This window comes from Hesperophylax consimilis, chromosome 17 (genome assembly GCF_061612785.1).
Source record: "Hesperophylax consimilis isolate HC1 chromosome 17, BYU_Hcon_1.0, whole genome shotgun sequence".
NCBI classification, from domain to species: domain Eukaryota; kingdom Metazoa; phylum Arthropoda; class Insecta; order Trichoptera; family Limnephilidae; genus Hesperophylax; species Hesperophylax consimilis.
In genome coordinates, this window is record NC_142852.1 from 1,639,073 (window position 1) to 1,666,768 (window position 27,696).

A 27,696-nucleotide genomic window follows, 5' to 3' on the forward strand; every position below is an offset into this window, starting at 1 on the left:
AAAATATTGTTTATGAGACTAACTTAGCAATATTAAAAAATTACATTACTTGCTTATAAGAACGGTAGTATTTTCATAAGATCAATTATTTCTATCTACAATGATCAGTAATGCGCCGACAACCTCTATAATCCAACGTTATCTTTAAAAGTCTTAGCATAATCTGATGTCCTAAAATTGGCCAGTACATATTCGCATATCAATTAGTTTTTTTTTTTCATTATCAGTAATTTAAATTTTTGTGATATCATATATTTATCTATCTTTATAAATAAAAATGTAAATGTTCGGTATGATTTCAGATTTTCACAGCCAAAAGTATTATAGTGATTTGTTTTTGGGGTATTATGCCATTTTGCGCTACATCCTTCTTTTTATCTCTTTTGATTTCTAAGAATATACTGTTAGAAATTAGCACCGCGTCAATAGCGTACAAGGTTTACCCAAGATGGCATAAGGAATTGTCCTTAAAATTAAAGTCTTTGACAATGAAAAACAATAAAAGAAATAAAAATACACTATGCTAAGGACAATTCCTTATCACTAAGTAGCAAAATTAATAAATTAATGGAATTGAAGAAGAAAACATAAATAGTATAAATTAAAGTCGCTTTTTCGTGTATGTCTGTTTGTGCGCTTAGTTCTTCTAAACTACACAACAGATTTTGATAGGGTTTTCACTATCATTTAGAGAATTTCTTCCGGAAGGTTTATATATATAAAACATGCATATTATATATGTAGAAAGTAGAGAAAATTTTATGTTTAAGTCGTAAAAAAAATATTTTCGGGCGCTTACTTTGCAAACGCTGGCTAAACCTTATGATATACATCATAATAATGTACTACGGAATTGTATATCTTAAAATGGCCTACAGAAAAGTCTGAGACGGTATATGTTTATCTGTCACAGAGGTAGGCAGAGAGGATGGACCGCCAAACAACTCGGTCTCGGTACACACTCGTTGCCTCAATCACAATCATACATCGTCTCATACATACTCTTCTATTATTCTGACTCTTGACATGACCTGACTCAAGTATCTGCTTCACTTGATCGTGCCGTATCTTCCTCGGGAGTATCATAAAATCCACATTGTTACTGTTAAAAAACTACATTATGTCGAATTTAATTTGACTGCACCGATAAGAACAAGCTTTGAAAGTTTCATCGCAATCGGATGAACGTTATAGGTACGCGTACGAGACAAACAAATAAACATACATTTTAATAATTAAATTAGCGCTGTCAATGAAAGAGCAGATTAAGAATGCTTTTAATTATATCCTTAAGAACAATTATTTATCCTTAAGATTACCAGTCCAATGGGTTTTAAGTCTTTGAAATTTTCATGAAATTTTGATGAGCGAAGTATGTATGAAGAATGAGTTAATGATGAATGTAAGTAAGTCTAAAGTCACGGTGTTTGAAAGAGAGAGTACGAAAACAGTGTGCAATATAGTTGTTGCTGAGGAATACTTGGAGCAGGTGGATGAGTTTGTGTATTTAGGAAGTATGTTCTAGAGAGATGGGAAGGCTGACAGAGATATTGAAACAAGGGGAAATGCAGGGAACTCCATTCATGGAGGACTGAACGCAGTTGGCGCTAACTAAACACTGTCCAAAGAAGCCAAGCTAGCAGTCCACAATGGAGTGCTGGTACCTACCCTGATGGATGGAACTGGCAGAGAAAGGATGAAAGTAGACTGAATGCTGTAGAAATGAAATCCCTGAGACGAATGTGTGGTAAAACCATGTATGATCGTGTGAGAAATGTGGAGATCCGCAAAGAGTGCAAGGCTGATGTAAGCGTAATGAATAAGATTAAGAAAGGGACGCTTAGATGGTTTGGGCATGTAGAGCGAATGAGCGAAGATAAGAGTGTAAGGAGGATATATATAGCAGAAGACATGGCACGATCAAGTGAATCAGATACTCGAGTCGGGCCATGTCAAGAAACAGAATAATAGAAGAGTATGTATGAGACGATGTATGAATGTGAATGAGGCAAGGAGTGTGTGGTGTGACCGAGCTGTTTGGCGGTCCGTCCTCTCTGCCTACCCTTACGGAGAAACGGCGTGATGGTTAGTTAGAAATTTTCATTTTTACAAGTTTCTCTTTCCGGCTATCGTCCAATTGACCAATGTCAGCTCCTTTCATTATCAGCTGTTTCACTATGTCTGTTTTGTTAGCTTGTATGGCGTAGTGGAGGATACATTTGCCGCTGTTAGGAGCCATGACGTCGGCTCCGCGGTCCAGCAGTTGTTTGACCAGCTCCCATTTACCAGCTCTGGTGGCCCTTTGTAAAGCCGTCACCCCGTTCCAATCGGCTGAGTTGAGTTCCGCTCCTTGTTCCACCAGATATTTAGCTTCCTGAAAAATAATTAAAACAGATGATGTAATAGATTGAATGTCACAGATGACATCTACAGGGTGTATCGGCACGTACCCGACAAACTTTAACCAGCTATTCCTTAGCATATTTGTAGTAAAAAATCTTATGTGCACTTTGCTGTCCGGTAACGTTTTTTTTTAATAAAAAATTTACTATTCATATTTTCACCACATGTCACCACTGTTTTATCCTTTGTCAAAGTTTGAAAACCCATCTGGCAATATTTTATTCGAATTCCGTTAAATAATGTACGTGTGTACCTATATTGGCGCACTTTTACAATCACAACGAAATGGCACGGCACCATTTGTCTCATTTTTAACTATTATTATTTAGTGTGTGCGAAAGAGCGAAGACGCTTTTCGACATACTTGCTTATAACAGCTGTTGAACATGAAAAGCAATGCCAATGACAGTGATGGAGTGTGGAAATTTTTAATTTTTTTGTTTTTAATTGAAAAAAAAATGCTACCGGACAGCAAAGTGCACATAACATTTTTTACTCCAAATATGCTAAGGAATAGCTGGTTAAAGTTTGTCGGGTTAGTGCCGATACACCCTGTATATAATATAGGTATATAAAAACACACGCGCATTCGAATGCAACGTTGTGGCAAAATTTCAAAGCAATCTGTGAAGTACTTTCGGAGATTTAAGATTTTGAACAAAGGAACATTTACATTTTTATTTATATAGGATTAGCTGCATATTGGTGCTAGTCGTTTAGTTCAGGTGGTTTAGTCAGAGGAGCACTCTGTCGGCCAACAGGGAAACTTCTCCAGCTGCCGTGCGTATCGGCCGGTAAAGAAGGGATTGACTGAATCCGCTGGACAACCAGTAGCAGGCGGCCACGACCCAACGGGAATTTAAACTGTGCAATGCGCGATATAACCTTGCTGAATATTGGATGACATGATTGAAAGACAATATTATATATGATCAAAACCTTCCCAATTCTTTAGTAAATAACTCATATGATTCTACTGAAGGATCGGGAATAGAAATTGAAACTGATTGACAATGGTTAGACTTTAAAATAATTAATTTAAAAAAAGTTTTAACCACTTAATACTCGGGTTTTTTTTTTAATAAAAATGAAACTAAAAACATCAGGTTATTTTATTTTTTATTAAGAGTTAACATAATTTAAAATTGACCAGTTCAAAAAAAAGAAACAAAACAGAAGCTATAAAAATGTAAAAAAAATTAACCATATTCAAAAAAATAAAACAAGAATAACTATAATAAAAAATAAATCAATAAAAAAATCTGGCGAGCGCAGTTCGTTTGAAGCTGTCATTCTTTGACATGTGACAAGTAGAAACTACGCCATTAATAAAAATGGAACGATACACGCTTCAACAACGCATTGAAATTATTAAAATTCACTTGAGTTAATCAAATGCAAATCATCTTGAGTGATGAGTCCCATTTCCACCTCGGTGGCTTCGTCAACAAGCATAATTGTCGCATCTGGGGCTCGGAAAACTCAAGAATTTTTGTTGAAAAGCCTCTCTATCCTCAACGTGTGACTGTTTGGTGCGGTTTATGGTTCGGCGGAGTCATTGGACCTTACTTTTTTGAAAATGAGGCTGGAGCAACAGTTACGGTGAATGGATTGCGCTATCGAGAGATGATTAATGATTTTTCGTGACCGGAATTGGATGGTATTGATCTGAACAAGGTTTACTTTCAACAAGACGACCCTACGTGCCACACAAGCAACAAATCCATTGATCTTTTACGATTGAATATCAAAATAACACCTCTTATTGGATAACCCTGTACTTATTTTTTAACGGGGAGGTGCGTATGAAAAATTGTAAGCCCCGTAATAGTGGTTTGTATACTAATTATTGAAGTAGTTTTGAAAAAACAGCCTACAATCCCTACAGAAACATAAATCAAAATTTAAAAAATTTTAGATATTAGTGACAAGATAACTTATCAAAATTACCATTCAATACACTCTTATAAAGTCATGAAAAGTAATTAAACAAAAACTTTAATAGTTACTTAACCTAGTTTTTGTTTCATCAATTTTAATGACTTTGAATCGCTTTTCAAAGGTGTGTTGAATTGTCTGCTTCCCTCAAAAGAGAAATGTACTCATTATCATACATCTCCCTCACTCGTGTTAAAGAAATTAAACTGTTGCTGTTGCCGTCGCAGTTCCGTTGCCGTGGAAATATGAAAAGAACCCAATCAGTCTGAAACAAAAATCCTATCATGCATGATGATATCTAAAAAAAATGATGCGTACCTTCCAACTGCTCGCTTTTATGGCGATCTGCAATGCGCTCATTTCATAGCGGTCCCTTTGGTTAATGTCCGCTTTCTTCTCCAAGAGGAACCTTAACACGGTCAGTCTCTTCCCACGAGCCGCCCATGACAAGGCACTCATCCCGAACTTGTCCTGTTCGTTAATATCTGCACCCTTCTTCAACAAGAAGTCTACCACGTCTTTGTGACCCTCCTTGGCAGCGTGCTGCATTGGCGTGATTCGGTTAACGTCCGAGATGTTTAACAAGTCAGGCCGCAGATTGTACAGATGCTCGACAATGTCACAATATCCTCTCTTGGCGGCCCATGCTAGAGCTGTCATGTTGAAAAAGTCACAATGCATGATGTCCGCATCACGAGAAATGAGAAACTTAACGATTTCCAAGTTTGCTGCGTGTAAGAGTGGGGTCATGGCTTTGCGATCGATTGTGTCTACATCTGCGTGCTTTTGCAGCAGATATTGTATTATGTCGAACTGTGCAGATTTAGTCGCTATGTGCAAAGCTGTGTCCCCCTTGAGATCAGTTGCAGCCAGTAGGAGGTGTAAATCTGCAGGGTCTTCCACTTTGTTCAATACTTCTTGAAGAGTCGATATATCGCTTTTAGCAGCGCCGAGGATTGACTTTATCAAATTCCATCTTTTTTGCACAAAACTTGGCTCAAGTTTCCAGCAGCCGTTTGTTACCAACGTGAATTGGATAATATCGTCGATGTGCGTACACGGATCGTCATAATTTTTAAGAGATTTGAAAACTGTTGAAATAATTATGGTTTTTTGTAAATCATTATTCACGTGCATTAACAATTTTTTGATGGATATATTTGATTTGTTCTTGGCTGCAAGGGCCAACGCGGTGTCGCCGCTGATATCGTGGGCAGTCACGAAGGAGACGTAATCCTTGACTGAAGGGCTTTGCTCAAAGCTGCCAAGCAAGTAACTGACAATGGAATCTCTCTTTTCTTTGACTGCGATGTGCAAAGCTGTCTGATATTGGGGGTTGAAAAACTGCTTATTCTTTTCTCCCCATAAGCGTACGACTTGCGAGCGATTGTTCCACAGGGCAGGAGAAGACCTTCTCAGGTGGTCATCGACAAACTGTCGGCAGACCTTGCAGTCCTCTTCCAAGAGAAGTCTGAACAAGAGAATTTCCTCCGTGGACGGGTAGTGGTGGTGGCGACCGCGGGGCTTGCCCAACCAGTGAACCAGCAGCTCCGCCGTGAAGTATTCAGCGAAGGTTCTGTGAGTGAACTCGACTGTCCCATCACTGCCGGACTGAATCAGCCCCACTCTGTTCAACTCAACGATCTCTTCATCGGTCAGCTCGGTTCCCAGGAAGTGTGTGGCCAGATCCGGGAAGAGCTGCCGGAATGCGAGCGCGCGGTGCTTCTTGGTCAACTCGCGCTCGAACCATCCTCTGTTCACTTTGTTCAGCCCGACCGAGAAACCGGACTTGTCTTTTAAATAGATGTCGTACTTGGCATTGATGAAAATCGAGTAAAGTTCAAACACGTTGTTGAAGGGAAGTTCCATGTCTCTGAGGTTGGTGCTCTCTATGCACAGCCGAATCTGCTTGAGAGACACCTCGGCCATCATACGCATCTGCAGCGGGATGCCCATGAAGCTGGCGATGTCCTCACCCAGGATGTTTGCGGCCTTCTGTTGCCAGCTGTTTGCGAACTCTTGCAGCATGTTGTCGCGCTCTCCAGCAGCGCCCGGTTCTAAGGCCAGATGGCACTGCCAGAACTTTACAAGAAACGCCTTCTGCTGCTCAATGTCCACCTTCTTGAACTTGGTCACGAACACCGATAGCTCGTTTTCCAGCACGTGGCTGGGATATTTCCTAGTAGTCACTAAAAGGTTCGCCTTTGTGTTATTTTTCAAGAACCTCAAAAGTCTAACTACCTTTTCTTGAGCACATTTTTTGATAATCTCTCCGGAGTGGATTTCTTGAATTTCATCAAATCCGTCGAATAAGATGTAAACTTGTTTCGAGGTGTCAGTCTGGAGGCAATACTGCAGCAAATTTCGTTCAGCGCCATCGCAGTTAGTTCTCTCAGTTAACAGGAAGTCAACAGCGTCCCGGATGGTGATGTCGTAAGGAAGATTGCTGATAGGTTGTTGGAAGTGCTTGAAATCTATTCGTATGATCCAGGAGGACTTGATGAGACCGGACACTCTGGTGAGGCTAGTGGACTTGCCCATGCCGGGCTCGTCCGCCAGGATCACCAGCTTGCTGCTGCCGTCACACAGAAGCTCTTCACCTATGGCTTGCGTCTCATCGTGCTTCAAGCAAAGTCTGAGACCGTCCAGAGACCCTACCGATTGCCGCCACACGATACAACCCTTATCTTTTTCCTCAACTGTAAAAAAGTGGATGTTTTTGCCATAATTATCCTTAGTGATAGTGTCATATTGATCGTTGGACGATATTATATAATTCTTAAAGAAATCTTTGTCATTCTTTATGTTGAGTGATAACATCAGCGATTCCTTGTTTTTCGAATATTGGAACACATGCAGATCGTTGCTGTTCTTCATCTTTGAGATCTTCGTGGTGTCAATGATCACCCTTTTAATAAAATGCCTCTGGATATAGAAGCCCGGGTCGTAGATCTGCTGCCAGCGGAGATGTCCAGCAGTGCTGTGGAGCCAGTTGACCACGTGGTGGGGAAACTGGTGAACCAGCTCCTTGAACAATTGCTCCCCGTCTTCTGAATATGTCGGGATCCATTTTATCTCAACCTTACTTCTTCCCGCGTCCAAAACCTCTCTCCAGCCTGGTTCGGAGGCCCGGCTCTCGTTACTGACTCCGCTGATGACGAAATACGGATGCCTAGAAACACTTTCGTCCAAGTTGGAGAAATGCATGTGCAGTTGCTGGAGACTGGTAACCTTGTTTACGGGAGTGGTGTAGACTACTTCTAGATCGGATAAAGTAGGGAGTTCTTTGCCCAAATGTAGCACGGTGCTTGTGTCCGTGATGAACTGCTTAAGTTCGTCAGAGCCTATCAATCTATTGAAGGTTGCGATGGAAGACTCGTTGTCAAAGTTTTGGATGCCTACTATCTCTGCCAAACTAATCTCGGTCCCTTGCAGGGAGATAGCCATCTTCGCCAACAATGTCTTCTGCGCTTCCATCGTGAGGTCAGTGATTTTCACGGCATCCGCGGGGTGTTCAGTGGCTATTCTATCGGGCAATTTTATTGTATGTGGCGAGATCAATACGATTTTTTTACTGTCTGTCTGTTCCAATTTCTTAAACACAGAATCGAGAAATTCGCGATCAGAGTCGCTGATCTCTGAGTCACCTTCGGATTTGTATTCTATAACCAGCAGATTATCGAAGGATGTGTCGGATTTCAGGATACTTTCAATGTTCACTAGTTTGGCCAGTTCTTGCAACTGTCTCCATTCCAGGAATGTCTGGCACCTTTCCTTTAAATACCTTTGAAGATCCCAATCGCTCTGGTTTTTCTTGTCATCCTTGATCTGTTTGAAGATGTTGTGAAGTTTGGTGACTTGGAACTCGCTATCCTCGGCCTGTATGAAGAGGATGCGCTGGGAGCGGGAAGTCAGGAACAGCTTCAGCTCAACGCTGTCTTTGAAGTCCACCTGGCTCTTGGGCAAGGAGATGAGGTAGCTCTGCGAGTGTCCCCGGAAGATGGTCTCGACAACGGTGGGTACTTCCGCCACCTGCGCCTTTGTGGTTTCATTCACATCTTCGAGAAACCAACGAATCAGCTGCTTGCAATGCCTGATGACTATGTCCAAGGACTTTTTATCTCCACACCTCAAGGTGCTCTTCTCTTTGTCGATAGTAAATGGGGGCATTAGATCGTTCCACTGTTTGAAACCAAATTCTTTGGCCAGTTTTTCTAGGTGGTCTAGAGTCAATTTAGATTCTAGCAGCACTGACCAAGTTTCCAGGAAGCTCTGCTCTTGCTGGGAGAAGATCCGCAGGTTGCATTCCTCGCTGTCGAGGGGTATGGTGATGTAATAGCCACTTTCCTCCGATTGCGGGTGGTAGTTGTTCCTGGGTTTGGCTCTACGGAAGAACTCAGCATGCTCTCGTCCCTGCCTCAGCACACCCGAGCGTGGCCAGTTAGCGACCTGCTCGATGGTCGGAGTCCCTTCGAAAGCATTCAGTATTTTCTCCATATCGTGCACTGCCAAGTTATAGAGCGGAGTTTCCCTCTGCCAGTAGTTCATGTCTTTAAGGTCGGTGATGACGCGATAGATGGCGCCCAGATGCAGGTTGCATCCGTTGATCCTATTGGGGGCGGACAAGTAACAGGTTATGTCCAAGCGATCCAGCACGATTGATCTGTCATACCGAAAATCCGCACTTTCCGTCAATTTGGTCATCATCTCCTTGCAGCCGGGGTTATCGAATACTACCGTGTGAGCAAGGAAACCTTCTTGGCTATTTTTTAACTTAACGAAACGCTCACCGTCTTTATGGAGGTGTTTGGCGAAGAACGCGGAGACGTTTGCGAGCCAGCCACCCATCGAATGGCCCGTCAGAGAAAGTTGGAAACGTCTGTAGTTCAATCTGTTGGCTTCGCTCAACGCTTTGCAGATAATGGCGGTGAATGTGACAGCTGAATTCACACTAGGAGCAATCTTGTTCCAGTAGATTCCGAATAGATTAGTCAACCACGAACCGGGGCTCAGCGGAACTGTTCCCCGGTGAGCCACCACCACTAGCTGGAGAGTGGCGTTTAAAAAGGCAGCTCCGAAATATCCGTTCCGCTTGCTGGTGTTACTGGCCGTGGTTAAAAGTATCCATCCTTCTGGCAATTTCAAAGATTTTTCATACTCCTCATGGCTTTGATTTCCTTTTTCGCGGTAAACTAAAAGAGCGAACAGTGCCATTATTTTATTAGCAGGAAAGGGTTTGAGTTCCAATGTTTTGGCTCTGCTTCGGGAGTAGTTGTTGCACGCTCTCAGCAAGATAGCAAACGCCTTATTGCTGAGGTCTAAATCTTTATCAACTATCAAATCTGTAGAAAGTGATTGTTTGAAGTCTTTATCAATATTGATACCGCATTCATTTTGAACCATATCAATCCGCACATCTGTATTGCGAATTGATTGTTCGAGAAAGCCCGGCTCTGCAAGGTCTTCGGCAGTGAAACCCTTGCGGTTCCTAATATCTTTTCTAATTCCGTTAACCGATAAAAGATATCTCGCAACCCGCTGGTATTTTTTTTTTGCTGCGAGATGCAGAATGGTGTTTCCTTTCCTGTTTTGGGTGTTGACTTCTGCTCCTCCTAGCAGACATTTCTTTAAGCCGGCGACAGTGATTTCTTCACGATTCTTTTGTCGTAAAACCGTAAATAGTTCATAGTTAAGCGATGTAATTCTATCTTCTTCAGATCCAGAAGAATCTCTACGATGATCCATTTTGTCAGTCATTTTGATTTCTTCCAAGTGAATATGTTTGCATTAATTCTATGTAATAGTTTACTGTAAGTGGCGCTCGTCCTCTGGAAGTTTGCCGAGAAAACTGAATATCTGGAAACAAGTAAAAAAATAAGTTAGATATTTGCGCACAATTTACAGGTAATTTGTATCAACAAAGGAATTCTGCTTTATAATTATACGTTATTTAAATACATTTCAGTTAGGTACAATCTATTTATATAAAAGAGAGTGTCTGTTGGTTTGATATTTATACAAATCTACAGTTTTATTCCGATACTGAAAAGAAGGTCACCGTTTACAGTAGGGTACTTCAGCTACTATACAGGGTGTATCGGAATTACCCGACAAACTTTAACCAGCTATTCCTCAGCACATTTGGAGTAAAAAATGTTATGGGCACTTTGCTGTCCGGTAACATTTTTTTCCATTAAAAACAAAAAATAAATAAAAAAATCCACACTCCGTCACTGTCATTTGCATTGTTTCTCGTGTTCAACAGCTGTTATTAGCAAGTGTGTCAAAAAGTGTCCTCGCTCTTTCGTACACACTAAATAATAATAGTTAAAAATGAGACGAATGGTGTCGTGCCATTTCGTTTTGATTGTAAAAGCGCGCCAACGTAGGTACGTACGTACATTATTCAACGAAACTCGAACAAAATATTGCCAGACGGGTTTTCAAACTTTGAAAAAGGATAAAACATTGATGACATGTGGTGAAAATATGATTAATAAATTTTTTATTAAAAAAAAATGTTACCGGACAGCAAAGTGCCCATAACATTTTTTACTCCAAATGTGCTAAGGTGTGTTTTACTCATGTGCTAAATGTGCTGGTTAAAGTTTGTCGGGTACATGCCGATACACCCTGTATATATATATATTTATACAGGGTATCCGGGAGTAAAGTGGACACCCTGTATAATGAAGAGTGGCAGTGTGGATTCGATTTATATACAAATCTACAGTTTTATTACGATACTGATGAAATTTCGCACACTTGACCATCAGAACAAGAGAAAGGTATATACTACATTGAATTTTGAAAAACTCTCTGTAAAGCCGGGCAACGCCGGGTACTTCAGTTAGTCTTCCATATATATAAAAATTAAAGTTAGTTTGTTTGTCCCCTTTAGACTCAGAAACTAACTATTGGACCGATTTCACTGAAAATTTCAAAATTTGTTCTTATTAGTGTCAGGAGTGTTTAGAGAGTGGCATGAATGATAGAAGAAATCGGGGGCGCCCAAGGAAGACATGGCAAAATCAAGTTAAACAATAACATACTAGTATATACAGGGTTTTCCAATAAGAGGTGTTATTTTGATATTCAATCGTAAAAGATCAATGGTTCCGTTGCTTGTGTGGCACGTAGCGCCGTCTTGTTGAAAGTAAACGTTGTCCAGATCGATACCATCCAATTCCGGCCATAAAAAATCATTAATCATCTCTCGATAGCGCAATCCATTCACCGTAACTGTTGCTCCAGCCTCATTTTTGAAAAAGTTAGGTCCAATGACTCCGCCGGATCATAAACCGCACCAAACAGTCACACGTTGAGGATAGAGAGGCTTTTCAACAATAATTCTTGGGTTTTCCGAGCCCCAAATGCGACAATTTTGCTTGTTGACGAAGCCACCGAGGTGGAAATGGGCCTCATCACTCAAGATGATTTGCATTTGATTCACTCAAGTGAATTTTAATAATTTCAATGCGTTGTTGAAGCGTGTATCGTTCCATTTTTATTAATGGCGTAGTTTCTACTTGTCAAATGTCAAAAAATGACAGCTTCAAAAGTAACATCTACCGAAATAGCGGGCTATTCAAAATAACACCTCTTATTGGAAAACCCTGTAGTATAAAATAAATTCGCTATCTACGTCTGTCTGTCTCTAATCTACCTTTCGTAGTTTCCCCAGATTTGTTAACTTTAAACATGGTAATCATTTTTTAAACATGTCTAAAAGTTAAATGCTAATATTAAAAAAAATACTAAATCTAACCTAACCTAACTCCTAACGTACTCAAATATATTTTATTTGCTTGACAAGGAAATATTGCATAATAAATACAGGGTGTCCGGGGGTAAAGTACGCTAACTCCGGGAGGTGATTTTGCGTGATGCTAGAATTCAAAAATATAAATAACTTTTTTCAAAATTCCATATCAAATGCCTGAATTCCGATTTCCATCAGTCACAGTAATGCTAATATACGAAATATAGAAAAAGTTATTTATCTTTTTTACTACCAACTTTAGCGCATTTTACCCCCAGACACTTTGTATAAACACATTATCTGGCAAAACGATCCAATTTACAAAAATATCATTTTGCGCAAAACAAGTAAATTATTACGAAAATAGTGGAAGCTGGCCTTAAGGATTACACATACGCCTCAGGGATCTCTTTTCTACAGCATTTGGCATACTTTCACCCTTCCATGCCTCACTGCCATGCATCAGGGTAGGTACCACAACTCCATTGTTGACTGCTAGCTTCGCTTCTCTGGTTTTGTTTTTATTAACGCAAACCGAGTTCAGTTCTCAAATAAATAAGAGATAAAAAATCTATTAACGAATTCTCGGACTTTACAGTGATATACAACCTTTTTTTGCCGGAGGGCCGATTTAACAAACTTTAATATGTCAATATTTATATGTAACTCCTCCAGCGTTTGAGGGTCAAATATGACCGGGCGTCCATATTGTATAAAAGTATTATCATAGGGAAATACTTCATTTTTTTAAAGAGAAATAATAATTCTTTCTAGTTTGCCTCAATAATTGTTTGTACTGGAATCCATTAATAAAAACCCTTAAAATAGCCAAAATGGGTAATAGTAAAAATGGATTCAACCTCAAACATTATTTCTTATTTTTTTACTATCAGTGCAAAACGAACTCTAAGCAGAATTCCTGCCTGAACAGACTATGCAATAATTACAATAGCGTATTATCCAAGGTTGATATTTCCAATTGCGAACTTACCAAATACAAGAGATCCATAAAATAATATTTCTCTGATAGTTTGTGACCAATTTTATGTCTCTATTGTATATATTTCTATTATGATTTGATTTATATCTACAAACTCTCTCCATGGCTATAAATGTTTTATTTTCTAAATATTTAATTTTATATAATCTTTTGTTTTGTATAAATTTTTGATTTCATATTAATTTCTTACAAATTTAAATGACTTATTCCTCACTATGCTGTCTCAGTAGAGGTAAAGTCACAAGGAGGAAATCCATAATTGGTTTTAATTAGGCTATATAATACTTATGTACAAAGTGAAGTCGATTTCCTAAAAATTAATAAATAAATAAATTATATGAACGAGATAAATGTGAAGTTACATTTTTCTTACAAATTCCCAAAACAACACTAATGTGTTTTCAAAATATTAAGTTCTCTCAATTTTTCTATGATTTGAATAAAATATTGACAGCATTTTTCACGTTTGATATTAAAATTTTATTATTTAGAAACAGTAATGTTTATTTTAAATGCGTACACCGGAAATATAATTTTATCTAGTTTCGAAAACAGTAATTGTTTATACGGAAAATTAAGAAATAGTATGTGTATATCGCATTTGAAATACACAGAAAACATTGCAAATTGAACAGGTCGAAAATGATTGTTTGTTTGAAATAGGCTCGTGTGCCGTCGGGTGTGCATCACTAGCATAGTATATCTACTATAGTATAGTAAATATACTGACATAGTATATGTAATGGGACGTATATATTACATACGAACCAAGCCACGAATTACAGGAAAGGAAGGAAGCAACTTTAACCGGCATTTCGCGCCATTTGCGGTTGCTTTGTTCCTTTTATGTGACACATACGCAATGTGTCACGTGGTTTCAAGGTTATTTATTTCGACCGCTGAAGGCAATTAAATTAAATGATTATACCAAGTCGATGTTGAATATGCTAGCACTGTTGAGGAACCTATAATCTATATCTTTGTTTGTGTCAAAAACTACTGGACCGATTTAGCTGCAAATTTCAAAGATTGTTCTTATAAGTGTCAGTCGTGTTTAGAGACTAATTTGAGTGGTAGAATAAGTCGGGGATGCCCGAGGATTGGAATGATTCGAATTAAAGTCGATGTAATGTAGTTTTTTTTAACAGTAACAACAATTTCATGATACTACACGAAGTGAATGGGAAAAAAGTCGGTGACGCATGAGGAGGACATGAATCAAATACATATTTGTTGTTTTTACCATTTTGTACTCATTTTTGAGGCGTTTTGAACGAATAAAGATGAATGTTAGAAGTCGAGAATGACATGATAAAAGACATGGCACGATCGAGTGAAACAAATAATTACAATTACAATTCAAAATTTCTAAAATATTAAAAAACCCCATCAACGCCCGGTACACATCAGATAGGTAGGTACCTATATGTACTGATTAATTAATACAATCAAATAACTTTATAATTGATATAGTTTTATATACATATACAAGGAATTAAGTGTAGCCCATGATTGACGGCCTCCGTGGTCAAGCGGTGAGGCCAAGGAGGTAAGGAGATGAGGGAGTACCTGGCTATTCAGATCTGGTCAACAAACACGGCCAAAGCCATTTCAGAATGGTGGTCTTACTCCGGGGCGATACTGAGAGTATTTGCCACTCTGGAACGAACCGCAACTATTTTTATTTATAATATCTAGTAGGCCCGGGCCTAGGGCGGCCAGATATTAGGGGCGGCCAATCGTGACAAAAAAGTCACAGATGATAACAAGAAATGACTTCCTAAATACCTAAATATTCTACGTACGAAATAGCGATATGCAAGAGCGTGTTCACACACAGCACACAGCGCGCCCCCACGCCCCGCAGCCGCCCTCGCCACACCTATCATGCTTCGTCGCTCGCCCGCTCGCGTATTTCCAATCCCTACCGTGATTCAGTTGCGCTCATAGACATATGAATATTAGTAGACCTGCCCTAAGTGATTAAAAGCGTATTATCCCCACTCCCCATACCGGTTCCATTGAGCCGGCTGGGCTCGCATATGGCCTCAAGTGAAATTTGAAAACGTGACGTCATCATTCTTGTGCGAACTATGGTCGAGGCATCATCGGTTCATTTTACGAAATAACACGGCAAAATGTTGACTTGTGATATGAAAACTTGTAAAAATAGATGTGAAAAAGAGAATAAACCCAATTGTCGTATTACATTCCATAAGTAAGCATTATTTTACTTTATTTTAAGCTTATTCACACCGTATTATATGGATCAGTTTTAGAAACATATACTATCACATCACAATGTAGCGATTCTCAAGTGTGCTCATCGTTGTTTACTGGGGTAAGTAAATTATGAGACATTTGTAAAAGTGTCTTAACTAAATACTCTGAAACTAACTACGACTCTGAAAATAGAAGCTGCCTTACTTTGCCGAATTTGGACTTCGCAAATTAGTTCATAACGTGGCGAGTAATTTGCGCTCTCATGTAGAAATGTCTATTCATTCAAAAGCAGATTTTACTTTTAAGAACTAAATGGTGATATTATAATGCGAGATGCCTATTTACTGTCAGATTGATTTATTGACGAATCACAGTCAGCCTTACTCCCTTCGTTCTTCAACAGTTGATTTTACCCCTCGCCATTATCTTCTCGTCTATTAATTCCTATGTCTGTGGTTGCGCTAGTGACTGAACCGCGTTAGGTATTGTTATGCATAATAGCGTGTTCACACACAGAGCTATAATATGCGTGGGATGGCGTATTTCATACTTTCCAATTTGGAATGTACGCTATGTACACGTATGAGAACTGTTATAAATGTTTTATTCAAATCCTTGAAACCTTAGAAAGTATTACAAACTAGCAGCTATTATAGTTAACTAAATTTCTGAATCGATTTCGATAAAAGTTGTCAATAAAGTAAATTCATTATGTAGTCTATAGTCTATATCAGGGGTCTCCAAACAACGGCCCGCCAATGTCATCAATCCGGCCTGCGACAATCGACAATTATACAGTAATCGAACTAGCGAATTTAGCAAGCGTATTTTTTTACATTAATTCCACACAGGAGGCTTTGAGGAAAATATTTTCCCTCACGACCTATGTCATCTTAGGTGATGCTGTGTGAAGGGACTTTTTAAGGAAGGGAAGGATAGGAAGTTCTGAAAAGGAAAATGTATGAGGGGTGGGTAGGAATCTGGGGATTAGTGTGTCCAGGAGTGACATACGTATGAATACATCCCTCCAACTGCGGTGCAAGGCGATGGGTCAAGATAGTCCGGCTGGAAAGGTCAAAAGGCCTCCCTCACCCAGTCTCTCTCGATCCGGCCCGCCACGCAGCAGGTGGGCAGACGTATCCGCCGCCAACACCTGGACAAATCTCACTCCATGAACCATGAATGATAATGGCAGGAAAATTACAACGGTTTTGACCCTAGGAACTTACTGAAAAGTTTGGATACTCTGGTCAATATGATGGGTACTGAGAAAGGGGCGGCTACATGGTCTGGGGCCTTAGGGCCTAGGGCGGCCAAGACTGCAAATCCGCCTCTGTCCACCATTCACCATTATGCCACAATGTTACATCGACAAGGCGATGCCATACGTAGTAATGCAAAATCATGTGTTTTTGGTTTGAAAATTTGGTCGCCTAGAAATGTTTCAGATGCTTTAATTAAATACTGCAAATAGAATACATCTTGGCCTTTGAAATAATCGAGTATTTTTTAGATAAGTCTTTTTATAAGCCCAGAAAAAAATTATGTATAAGGCCTATGAAAACTGCTTTAAAGTTAATAATCTCCTACTTACGAACCCATTTTCGGTTTAGATTTTATTATATAATGTGGCAAATTAAGTTATTTATAAAATGATAAAAAATATATATATATATTTATGCCTGAACATCCACAAAATAAAATAAAATGCACTTTTTGGCCATGTTTTTTTCTTGCAAAAATCAAAACAGGCGGATGGTGTTGAGCGGGAATTTAAACCTTATGCGACTGTCCCTAACTTCTTATACCATTTAAACCACTCTCTAAACACTCCTAGCACTAATAAGAATAAACTTTGAAATTTTCAGTTATATCAGAGGAGTACTTTTCGAGTTTTGCGAGCGCAAACAAACCAGACTGCCAGATAAAAGATTGTATTATTATGCCTATTGTCGACAACATTATAATTCTTATCGCGTTTGTAACTTGGTTAATAATCCTCTACCAACAACACTCACAAACAAATACTTATTTATAGTACAACATTGTGTCGTATCAGTAAGATTGCCATCCGTCCCGATATATTGAGACTGTCACGTTTAGAAATGACCTCCGTCCAAACAAAACATTGGCGAAGCTTAATGCTAAATCACTATTTTGATTAATCTTTATAACGAATTGGTGTACATTATGAATACCAAAAAATATGCTTTAGATAAATTGAAGGTTTTCCTATCATTTCGCTTGAGTAGAATACAAATAAAATAAAAAAAATTACTCAATAAAAAATATAAATGCAAACTACTAAAAAATTATTTTTTTTCAATAGAAATGTATGAACGCGTAAAGGAAACAAATTTAAAAAAAATACAGTATTATAGCTAAGATTATCTGTGACAGTTTCACTTGATTAACTTTTTGGCTTTCTTATAAAATTATTCACAAAAATAATAAAAATCAGTGTTTTGCTAGAAATCGAACGTTTCTAGACTCCGTTTGTCAAGCGATTTTAATGCCTATTACCTACGATATAAGCTATACCAAGAATATACACATTTTTGGCTTGATGGTGAAAATTATATTAAATAAAAAATTTATTAAATTCACGCGGTAAAAGTCAATTAAAAAATTATAAGCAGGAAATAATCTCGTTTCTTCCTATAAGCTGTAACCATTAAAATTATATGAGCAGAAACGATGCTTTTGAAGAAATCTCGTATTATTATGAGGCGATCCTATTTTAGTATGGAATCGTGTCTTAATATTCATATTACCCGAAACAGACAATTTTAATTTGACCAATCAGAGGGCCTACATCGTCAATGTCAATCGTGGGACAATAATACTATCAGATGACGTTATTAATGGTTTAAAACTGAGAAAAAGCAACACAAATTATAATAGTTAATATATTGAATATCTGCATACTATAAATAAAAGTCTGTCTGTTTGTGCGCTTAGTTCTTCTAAACTACGCAACGGATTTTGATAGGGTTTTCACTATCATTTAGAGAATTTCTTCCGGAAGGTTTATATATATAATACATTCATATTATATTTATAGAAAGTAGAGAAAAGTCGATGTTTTGTAAGCGAGTCGTTAAAAAATTATTTTCGTTCGCTTACATTCTTGACGCTGACTAAACCTCATGAGATGAAATCAGTTGTTTTTTCAAGAGGCTTGGAATGCAGCGGAATTCGACTAGTTTACCCAAAACTAAACGAAAGTGAACTCTTGTTTCAATGCTTCTTCTGTAGGATCTCTCTTTAGAGATGATATTGTGTTATTTACACTTTGCTGACATGTTTGCTGACATGTCATAATTTGGTAGGCGGGAATGGGTACCGCCGCCCTGGGAACCATTTATTGGATGACCAACACCTCTGCCACAGGTCACCCCAAGTGGTTCGCTACGTTTGGTGACTTAGCAGGGGTGCCCGGGTTCATGGGTTAAGGTTTGCCCAGGTCTTGGTGGCGGGTGCGTCGGCCCACCTTCTGCGTGGCGGGCCGGTTGGGAGATGCTGGTTGAGGGAGACCCTTTACAACCGGTTACCGCTGTCCGGGCCGCTCGATAGTACAGGGGCCCGACCCTCAGGCTCACGACTAAGGGTGGGCTGCCCCATCAGCGAGTGAAAAAACCCCGCCACTGCTGTTGTGCCGGTTCGTGACCGGAGGGGACCCAGCAGCAGCGTTTGGGGCGCATTGGATGCCCTCTCCAGCCGGACTCTCCCAGCCTATCGCCTAGCACCGCAGTGGGTGGGCTGGAACCAAACGCTCATCACTCCTGGACAGCCTGAACCCCATATTCCTACCCACCCCTCATACCTTTCCATTCCAGACCTTCCTTTCACTTCATACCCTTAAAAAAGAAAAACAAAATTAAAATCATGAATATACATACAAACAAACTTAACATCATTACAGCGGCGAGTAGCAGGCGTCCCCGGTGCGGGCCAAAACTGTTGGTAAATTTTGCCAACATTCGCGGTCTGCACACTAATTTAAATTCAGTTCATCACCATCTTTTGTCCCAACGTCCCAACCTTCTTTTCCTTTCCGAAACTCAGATAGCCGAGCCGCCAGACTCCTCCTATCTGGACTGCCCGGGCTTTACCCTTGCAAGCAAGTTCCGATTCAAAGGAGGAGTCTGCCTCTATAGTCGAGCTGACGTCAACTGTGTACGACTATTGAGTCTGGAAAACTCCAGATTTGACGTAATGTGGGTGCGCGTCAATCTTGCCAGTACGGCAAGATTCTACGCATGTCTATACCGCTCCCCGAACCATAGCGAATCAGACACTTCCGAGCTCTTCAAACATTTAAGAGATACTATTGATGATCTCTTGCCCCGCTACCCTTCGGCCGAGTTTATTGTTCTGGGGGACTTCAATGTTCATAACGAACCATGGTTGAAGTTCTCTGGCCCAACGGACTCGGCTGGCCGACAGGCGGAATCCTTTGCCATTTGCTACGGATTAGAGCAACTGGTTCAGGAGCCTACAAGGGTTCCTGATGTCCAGACTCACCGTTCCAATCTGTTAGACCTATTCTTAACTACTGTGCCACACGGTTATAAGATTGACGTCACAGCGCCTCTGGGATCATCTGACCACTGCCTAGTGACGACATCAATCCCCGTTAGCCTCAGACCAACCAATGAGAGGCTGAGGAGAAAAGTGTGGCACTATAGGTCAGCAGATTGGTTCGGTATGCGGGCCCATTTCAACGCTTTTCCGTGGTCAGCTGTTTGTTTTCGGACTTCGGACCCTTCAAGATGTGCCCAGGAGATTGGTGAAGTCATCAAATCGGCGATGGATGGCTTCATACAATCGACTACTAAAGAAACTGGTGTGGGCTCAAAGCCGTGGTTCAGTCGACAATGCTCCGAAGCAGTTCGACGAAAAAACGCGGCTTACCGAGCCTACAACACATCTCGAACGCCCGAAAGCAGATCAGCATACAACAAATCGGCAAAGGAATGCAAGAGAATCATTAATAGGTCAAAATTTGAACACGACCTGCAGATCAGCAAAAAGCTGGCTGCCTGCCCGCATGGCAGCAGAGCATTCTGGTCCCTTGCGGGCTCAATAGGTCGGAATTTTTGCAAACCCAGTTTGCCACCTCTTACCAGACCTGACGGCTCACTAGCAAACACCGCCACCGAAAAGGCTAACTTATTAGGGAAAATGTTTGCGGAAAACTCGACCCTCGATGACGGAGGTGCTGTTCCGCCGTCGGTTCCTCACTGCGGCTTCTATATGAAAAAGCTGAGGATCCGGCATCGGGATGTACTCCACGTTATACGGGGGCTCGATGTTAACAAAGCTAGTGGACCTGATGGAATACCTGCCCTGGTACTGCAGAGGTGTGCTGCGGAAATAGTTCCAGTTTTGACAAAGCTCTTCAAAATGTCCCTGAAGTGTGGCACTGTGCCCTCTGGTTGGAAAAAAGCGGTCATTCACCCTATTCCCAAGAAAGGTGACCGCTCCAACCCGGCCAACTACCGCCCCATAGCGATCACATCAGTTCTGTCCAAAGTGATGGAACGTGTGATCAACGACAAACTGCTCACATACCTCGAGAAGAACAAAATTATCAACGACCGTCAATACGGATTCCGGCGGAACCGCTCGTGCGGTGATCTTCTCGCGTATGTGTCGCATGTTTGGGGGCGGTGCCTGGAACGTCACGGTGAGACCCAAACGGTCGCACTAGACATATCCAAGGCCTTTGACCGGGTCTGGCACCGAGGACTTGTCAACAAATTGCCTTCTTACGGACTTCCCGCATCCCTGTGTACGTGGATTGCTGACTTTTTAAGGGATAGGTCGATTCAGGCAGTTGCTGACGGTTTCACCTCATCCTCACACTCTATAAATGCTGGCGTCCCACAGGGATCGGTTTTGTCTCCGACTTTGTTTTTGTTGCACATCAATGACCTTTTGACATGTGCACCGATTCATTGTTACGCGGATGACAGTACAGTTCATGATAGCTTTTTGTTTGACAAGCCCCCAAAGGGCACACAAACTCCAACGGCTCGGAGGGCTTTGAAGCAGAGAATGGACGGTTATCTCGAGAGTATTTCCTCTTGGGGTAAAAGTAATCTCGTCGAATTTAATGTTTCAAAGACCCAATCCTGTCTGATTACGTCTAAAAGGGATCTAAATGATAATCTAGTCTCCTTCAACGGAAGCAATCTTCCGAACAGGCCTTCCATTGATATGCTTGGTGTAACTATAAGTGACCAGCTCAGGTATGGGGGCTCCATCGAAGCCAGAGTAAAGCTGGCCTCTCAGAAGCTGGGCGTACTGTACAGGGCCCGCAGATACTTTAATAGTACACAACTGCTGACCCTGTACAAATCGCAAGTGCGCCCTACTGTCTAATTTGGCAGCCATCTCTGGTCCGGAGCCCCTAAATACCTGAAAAAAACCCTTGACTCTGTGCAGAAACGGGCGGTCCGTTTGATAGATTCCCCAATCTTAACAAACGGACTGCAATCTTTAGAGCACAGGCGTCAGGTAGGTATGCTGTCCTTGTTCTATCGGTATTACAATGGAAGATGCTCTGAGGAACTAGCGTCATTGATCCCTTCGGCACCGGTGCGTAGTCGGGATACACGCCAAACGCGTGCCCAACATTTGTACACGGTTGACACTTGTCACATGAGAACGGGTCGCTTCTACGATTCGTTCTTAAGTTCAACAGCTCGGCTGTGGAACGAACTGCTGGCCTCTGTGTTTCCTCCCTCCTACAACATGGGACTCTTCAAGACCCATGTTCACTCCTTCCTCTCCACAAAAAGACCCTCCACACAGCATCCCCAAAGATGACATAGGCCCTGAGGGAAATTATTTTCTTCAGGGCCTCCTGTGTGGAGTTAATATAAAAAAAAATGTACCCGTCGTTACTGGGAGTAATCCTTAGGAGATACAGTCGCGGACTTTTTGTAGGCCTTTTTCAAATTATTCAAAGTAAATTATTATGATAACAAAAATAAAATTGTACCTAGAACACTACCCTGAGGAACACCATATAAAATTGATTTATTTACTAGCTGACGTTTACCCGGCGTTGCTAGGGGTTATCCTAAGGAGATAGACATATACCATTAAGGACTTTTCTGTAGACCTTTTTAAGATATACAATTCCATAGTAAATTATTTTGATGTATCTCATAAGGTTTAGACAGCGAGAGCAATGTAAGCGCCAAAAATATTTTTTTACGACTTGATTACAAAACATTGACTTTTCTCTACTTTCTATAAATACAATACGCATGTATCATATACGTAAACCTTCCGGAAAAAATTCTGTAAATAATAGTGAAAACCCTATCAAACTCCGTTGCGTAGTTTAGAAGAACTAAGCGCACAAATAGACAGACGCGGATAGCGATTTTGTTTTAAACTAGATTATATTATATTAGATTATATCTCCATCTCATTATCATCAATAAACGCCTGTAAGTATCTACACAAAAGCCAAAAGTGAAAGATACTCTCAGTAACGGCCTGTTGCTTCATCTATAAGTTGCTTGAAATGGCATTAGCCATCGTGTTTGTTGACCAGAGAAACGTGTATGTGATTAACACAAATTTTGTGATTGCTCAAAATAATGCATTGTCCATAAACAACGCGTGTATCTGCCGAGCTTCAGCTCGATCGGATGTCGAGAAGTGGGTTAATATCTGCATCCAAGATTTGCATTCATATTTAAAAATGTAAAATTCTGTCTATATGTAAATAGATCCTCGCTTGATCTCTTCAAAGCTTGTGCAAATTGTCGGATTTTTTCAGTTTTAGGAGCTGATTTTGACTGTTATAAAAACAATTTTATCATAACTATAATTCTTAGGTCTAACTTCTCTTTCTCTTTCCTTGAACTGTTATTGCGATATTGTCGGCAAACGAGAAAATTTTACCAGGTATATCAGTATATCAACTGTTTTTTTTGTTCTTTGGCCATCTGCTTTTTTTCCTGAACGATTATAAGTTACCATAAATAGTTTTTTATAATCAAGTCGTAAAAATATATTTTCGGGCACTTACATTGCTTACGCTGGCTAAACCTTATGAGATACATCAAAATGATGTACTGCGGAATTGTATATATTGAACAGGCCTACAAAAAAGTCTTTGGCGGTATATGTCTATTTCCTAAGGATATACCCCAGTAACGCCGGGTAAATGTCAGCTAGTTATCAATAAATCCGATATATTGAAAGGTTTTTTATTGATATTTCTAGAAACATGATGCTTACAGTGCTAGAATAATCCAAGCAAATAAGCGCTATAAATATTATATATATTTATATCACTTGATGGTACTCAAAGATAAGTCATATGACTAACACGTGCATATTTAGACACAGTATTTAACTATTGTATTCGAGGATATGTATTTTAATTCAACAAGCATTAATTACTCGTCTGAAATATCCACACAAATTTAATTTTCTCCCCGCAGGAATTGAACCCGCACCCTCTGATGTCCGGTCAGGTGCTCTGTAACCACTAAGCTATTTCGGCTTATTCCAAACCCGCCAAATAATTCAATATGTACTAGTACTTCAATCGACAATTACTACTTATTATATTTTTTCACCTGTAAACAACCGAATTTATTTTTGTAGGAAAGGCTTTGTTAGTGCTGAATTTCCCACTAGATGGCGTAGAGATATACAGGATTTTCCAATAAGAGGTGTTATTTTGAACAGCCCGCTATTTTGGTAGATGTTACTTTTGAAGCTGTCATTTTTTGACATTTGACAAGTAGAAACTACGCCATTCATAAAAATGGAACGATACACGCTTCAACAACGCATTGAAATTATTAAAATTCACCTGAGTGAATCAAATGCAAATCATCTTGAGTGATGAGGCCCATTTCCACCTCGGTGGCTCCGTCAACAAGCAAAATTGTCGCATATGGGGCTCGGAAAACCCAAGAGTTATTGTTGAAAAGCCTCTCTATCCTCAACGTGTGACTGTTTGGTGCGGTTTATGGTCCGGCGGAGTCATTGGACCTTACTTTTTCGAAAATGAGGCTGGAGCAACAGTTACGGTGAATGGATTGCGCTATCGAGAGATGATTAATGATTTTTTATGGCCGGAATTGGATGGTATTGATCTGGACATCGTTTACTTTCAACAAGACGGCGCTACGTGCCACACAAGCAACGAAACCATTGATCTTTTACGATTGAATATCAAAATAACACCTCTTATTGGAAAACCCTGTATTATATCTACATTTGTGGGTGAAATCTTTTGACTTGTCAAATATTATTTATTCTATGCAAATAATTTGCTATCCTTTGTGCTATGCATAAAAACCTTGTCTTATAAAGATTAGTGTATCATTGAACAATATGAGATTAATAACAATTAAATTTACAAGAGATAACCGACAATTTGGGTCGTATCTACTGCTGAATGTTATCCGATTTCAGAAAATATTGCTAATTTATTTAAAATCTCATAAAATTGATCGTATTCCTGTTAAAAACGGGATTGTAGGCCATTAACGAATGAATCGATTAGGAATCCTGATAAACTTAAATTAAATACCAATGTTTTGTCACGATGTCCGTACACGTGTTCGTAGGAGTCCTAACATTTTGCATCTCGTCTTAAATCGAAGGAGGATGAACACGTGTTCCGATATTATTAGGAATTTACCAACACTTTATCAGGAAGTGGCTTAAATTCCCGTTTCTAACAACTGCTCGATCGGTAGTCAGGAAGATTTCCAATCATTCACGAAAACAAAAACAAAAAAAAAATACATTTAAAAATGCGACCAGTACTTCCACATCTCCTTTAAAATATTATTTAAAATATTACGTAATAAGAAAGAATGTCGTCATTTTTATAAAATTACTACCTGACAACCAGAGATGTGCTTTATTTCAAATAAATCCATTTCAAATGGAAATGCAAAATGGGTATTTTCCATTTTGCATTTTAAATGCTTTTCTAAAAACCATTTTGCATTTTGCATTTTAAATGCTTTTCTCAATGCATTTTCCATTTTAAATGCTTTTTTGCAACATTCTTCCTACTATCTCCACTCATCTTGTTTTCATAAGCCCCAAATATCAGTCGGTCCTCAACCTCGCTATGAGAGATAATTTACATTTGTCAAGTTGCTCCCTGGTAGGAGCCCTGGCAATTGAGTGATACCATTACAAAAAATACTGATTCAAATAGGTACTGAACATGGGGCCATAACGCTGTAATATTAAATGTTAGATAGCAGTTTCTATGTTTTTACGTTGGCAACATTAGTCCCGCGCAAATTTTTTGTGGTTTCATAATCTGTAGTCGTGGTGTTTTTGGATTTACCATCATGTGTTTGTTTTACATTGATGTCCATTATTAAATGACAAAATTGTTTAAAAATTCTATAATTATTTTAATTGTTTGACCTGAGAAACCATTTTGCATTTTCAATGCATTTTGAAAATAGGTATTTTGCATTTTGCATTTGAAATGCTTTTCTAAAACCCATTTTGCATTTTACATTTTCAAATGGAAAAGTTTTGACCCATTTCCATTTTGCATTTCAAATGGTTTTGGGTACCCATTTTGCACATCTCTGCTGACAACCCGGCGTTGTTTTGAGTAAAGTTTTGACTTGATCGTGCCATGCCTTCCTCGAGCGTCCCCGACTACTCCTACCATTCTCTTCCACATCATACAATCTTCGTACACATCTTTCTTGTACACTACATTTTGCCACAGACAATTCGACTATTTCTACAATTAAGTTATATTACTGTACACCACATTGTTACTTTAGAAAAACTACATTATATGACAGACGATTTATTAGAGAGATTAGCCAAATTATTATCTTCTGATTTTGCTAATAAAATAACAAATAATAATGAATGATTTTTACCTTTTTCTAAGACACACCGATGTACAACTTTTCCACTATTTTTAAACACTGTAACATTGATTCTGTCTTTTTAACATTATAACTTACAACAAGCAAGCTTGTTGTTCTTTAACAAACAGTAAAAATGACTAATAATAACAGACGTTAAACGAATAACACAGCACACACGCCCGCCCGCTTCCGTTCCGCGGCTGATGTAAAATTAAAATAAAGTCTAAAGTCTCCCGTGTTCATCTTGTATTATTTATGCCTAGGGAAAATTCCCGAGATCTAGGGAAATAAAAACACAAAAACTAGGTAAATTTTGATTATTTCGACAAATTTAGGGCAGATGTGGTGAAATTTCGAATATTCTAGGTAAAAATTTGATATGTTCATCTGCGGACTTTTATCCGAAACGCATCAGTTGACACGAAAATAATGTGGGGAATAAATCATCCCACCACATAGATTTGAAAAATTATTGTGGGGAATCAAATCATTTTTCAAATTTATTCAAAAATATTTTGTCAGGAATTATTCTTCTCAAATTCTCTAGCAATCCCCCCCTCCGACGAATTCTAAAAAACGTTGTGGGGAATCCAGCAATGAGTGAGGAATTCCCCACACAATTCCAAATGTACATTCTGTAATCTAGGGAAATTTTAGTGTGAAATTTAGGGAAATAAAAATTTTGGGCACTTCATCACTGTTTAATAATTTTTTCGCTAATGCCAACATTGCCAACCGGTTTCTCAGGTGTCTTCAATTTGCGGGTCGCGTTAAAATGAAAAAAAGAAATAGCATTTTGATTCGATTTTTGGAGTATCGCGTAGTGTTTCCTAATTTTTTTTTAATGTTTATTTAACATCGTTTCTTTAATACTGTATCTTTTATGATGTTTATTAAATAACGTTCCTTTATTACTGTATCTTTAATGATATTTACTTACAAAGTTTCTTTAATACTGTATATATCATATATTTAATGAACGTTTTTTTATTACTATATCTTTGAACCTCGTGCTGGCACTGTTAGTGGACGCGTTGGACTCTCTCGCTGTAGCAGCTGGTCCAGTTTCTTCACCAACTAGGATTCTTGCTGCAGAGTCTCCATCTTCTATCTTCATCGAACGTCACAGCGGTGCTGCCAAGGTCTGTTATCTATGTGAGGATATCGTGTCAGAGCTTTATTAGCAGCAAACACATACCTGGACGGATGACGAACCTCGTGTTGGCACTGTTGGTGGACTCTCTTGCTGCAGTAGTTGGTCCAGTTTCTTCACCACCTAGGATTCTTGCTGCAGAGTCTCCATCTTCTATCTTCATGTCACCTGTTCCTGTTCTTCATTTTACTTTACTTAACTTTATTCTATTTTAGTAATATTTATATTTTTTGTAATACCTGCATCAACTGTAAAGCGCCCCTGAGGTGATAACTCACAAAAGCGGCGCTATAAAAATTGTCCAATATTATTA

At 39.4% G+C, this 27,696-nt stretch overlaps 1 protein-coding gene across 1 annotated transcript; it reads right to left on the bottom strand.

Annotated features, from left to right (window-relative positions):
• Nucleotides 1-763: 763 nt before the first annotated feature.
• LOC149415741 (uncharacterized) lies at nt 764-26,411 on the bottom strand. Its single transcript, XM_089641475.1, has 3 exons — nt 26,240-26,411; nt 4,660-10,197; nt 764-2,374 (listed from the first exon to the last, which is right to left on the bottom strand). The coding sequence occupies exons 2-3, from the start codon at nt 10,096-10,098 to the stop codon at nt 2,087-2,089; spliced, it is 5,727 nt and encodes a 1,908-aa protein (XP_089497601.1). The 5' UTR covers nt 10,099-10,197; nt 26,240-26,411; the 3' UTR covers nt 764-2,086.
• Nucleotides 26,412-27,696: the final 1,285 nt, after the last annotated feature.

Coding starts and splice junctions, on each gene's coding strand:
- LOC149415741 (XM_089641475.1), bottom strand. CDS start 10,098: ATGACTGACAAAATGGATCATCGTAGAGATTCTTCTGGATCTGAAGAA. Junction 2,375..4,659: donor TAAAAGCGAGCAGTTGGAAG/GTACGCATCATT, acceptor ATTATTTTTCAG/GAAGCTAAATATCTGGTGGA.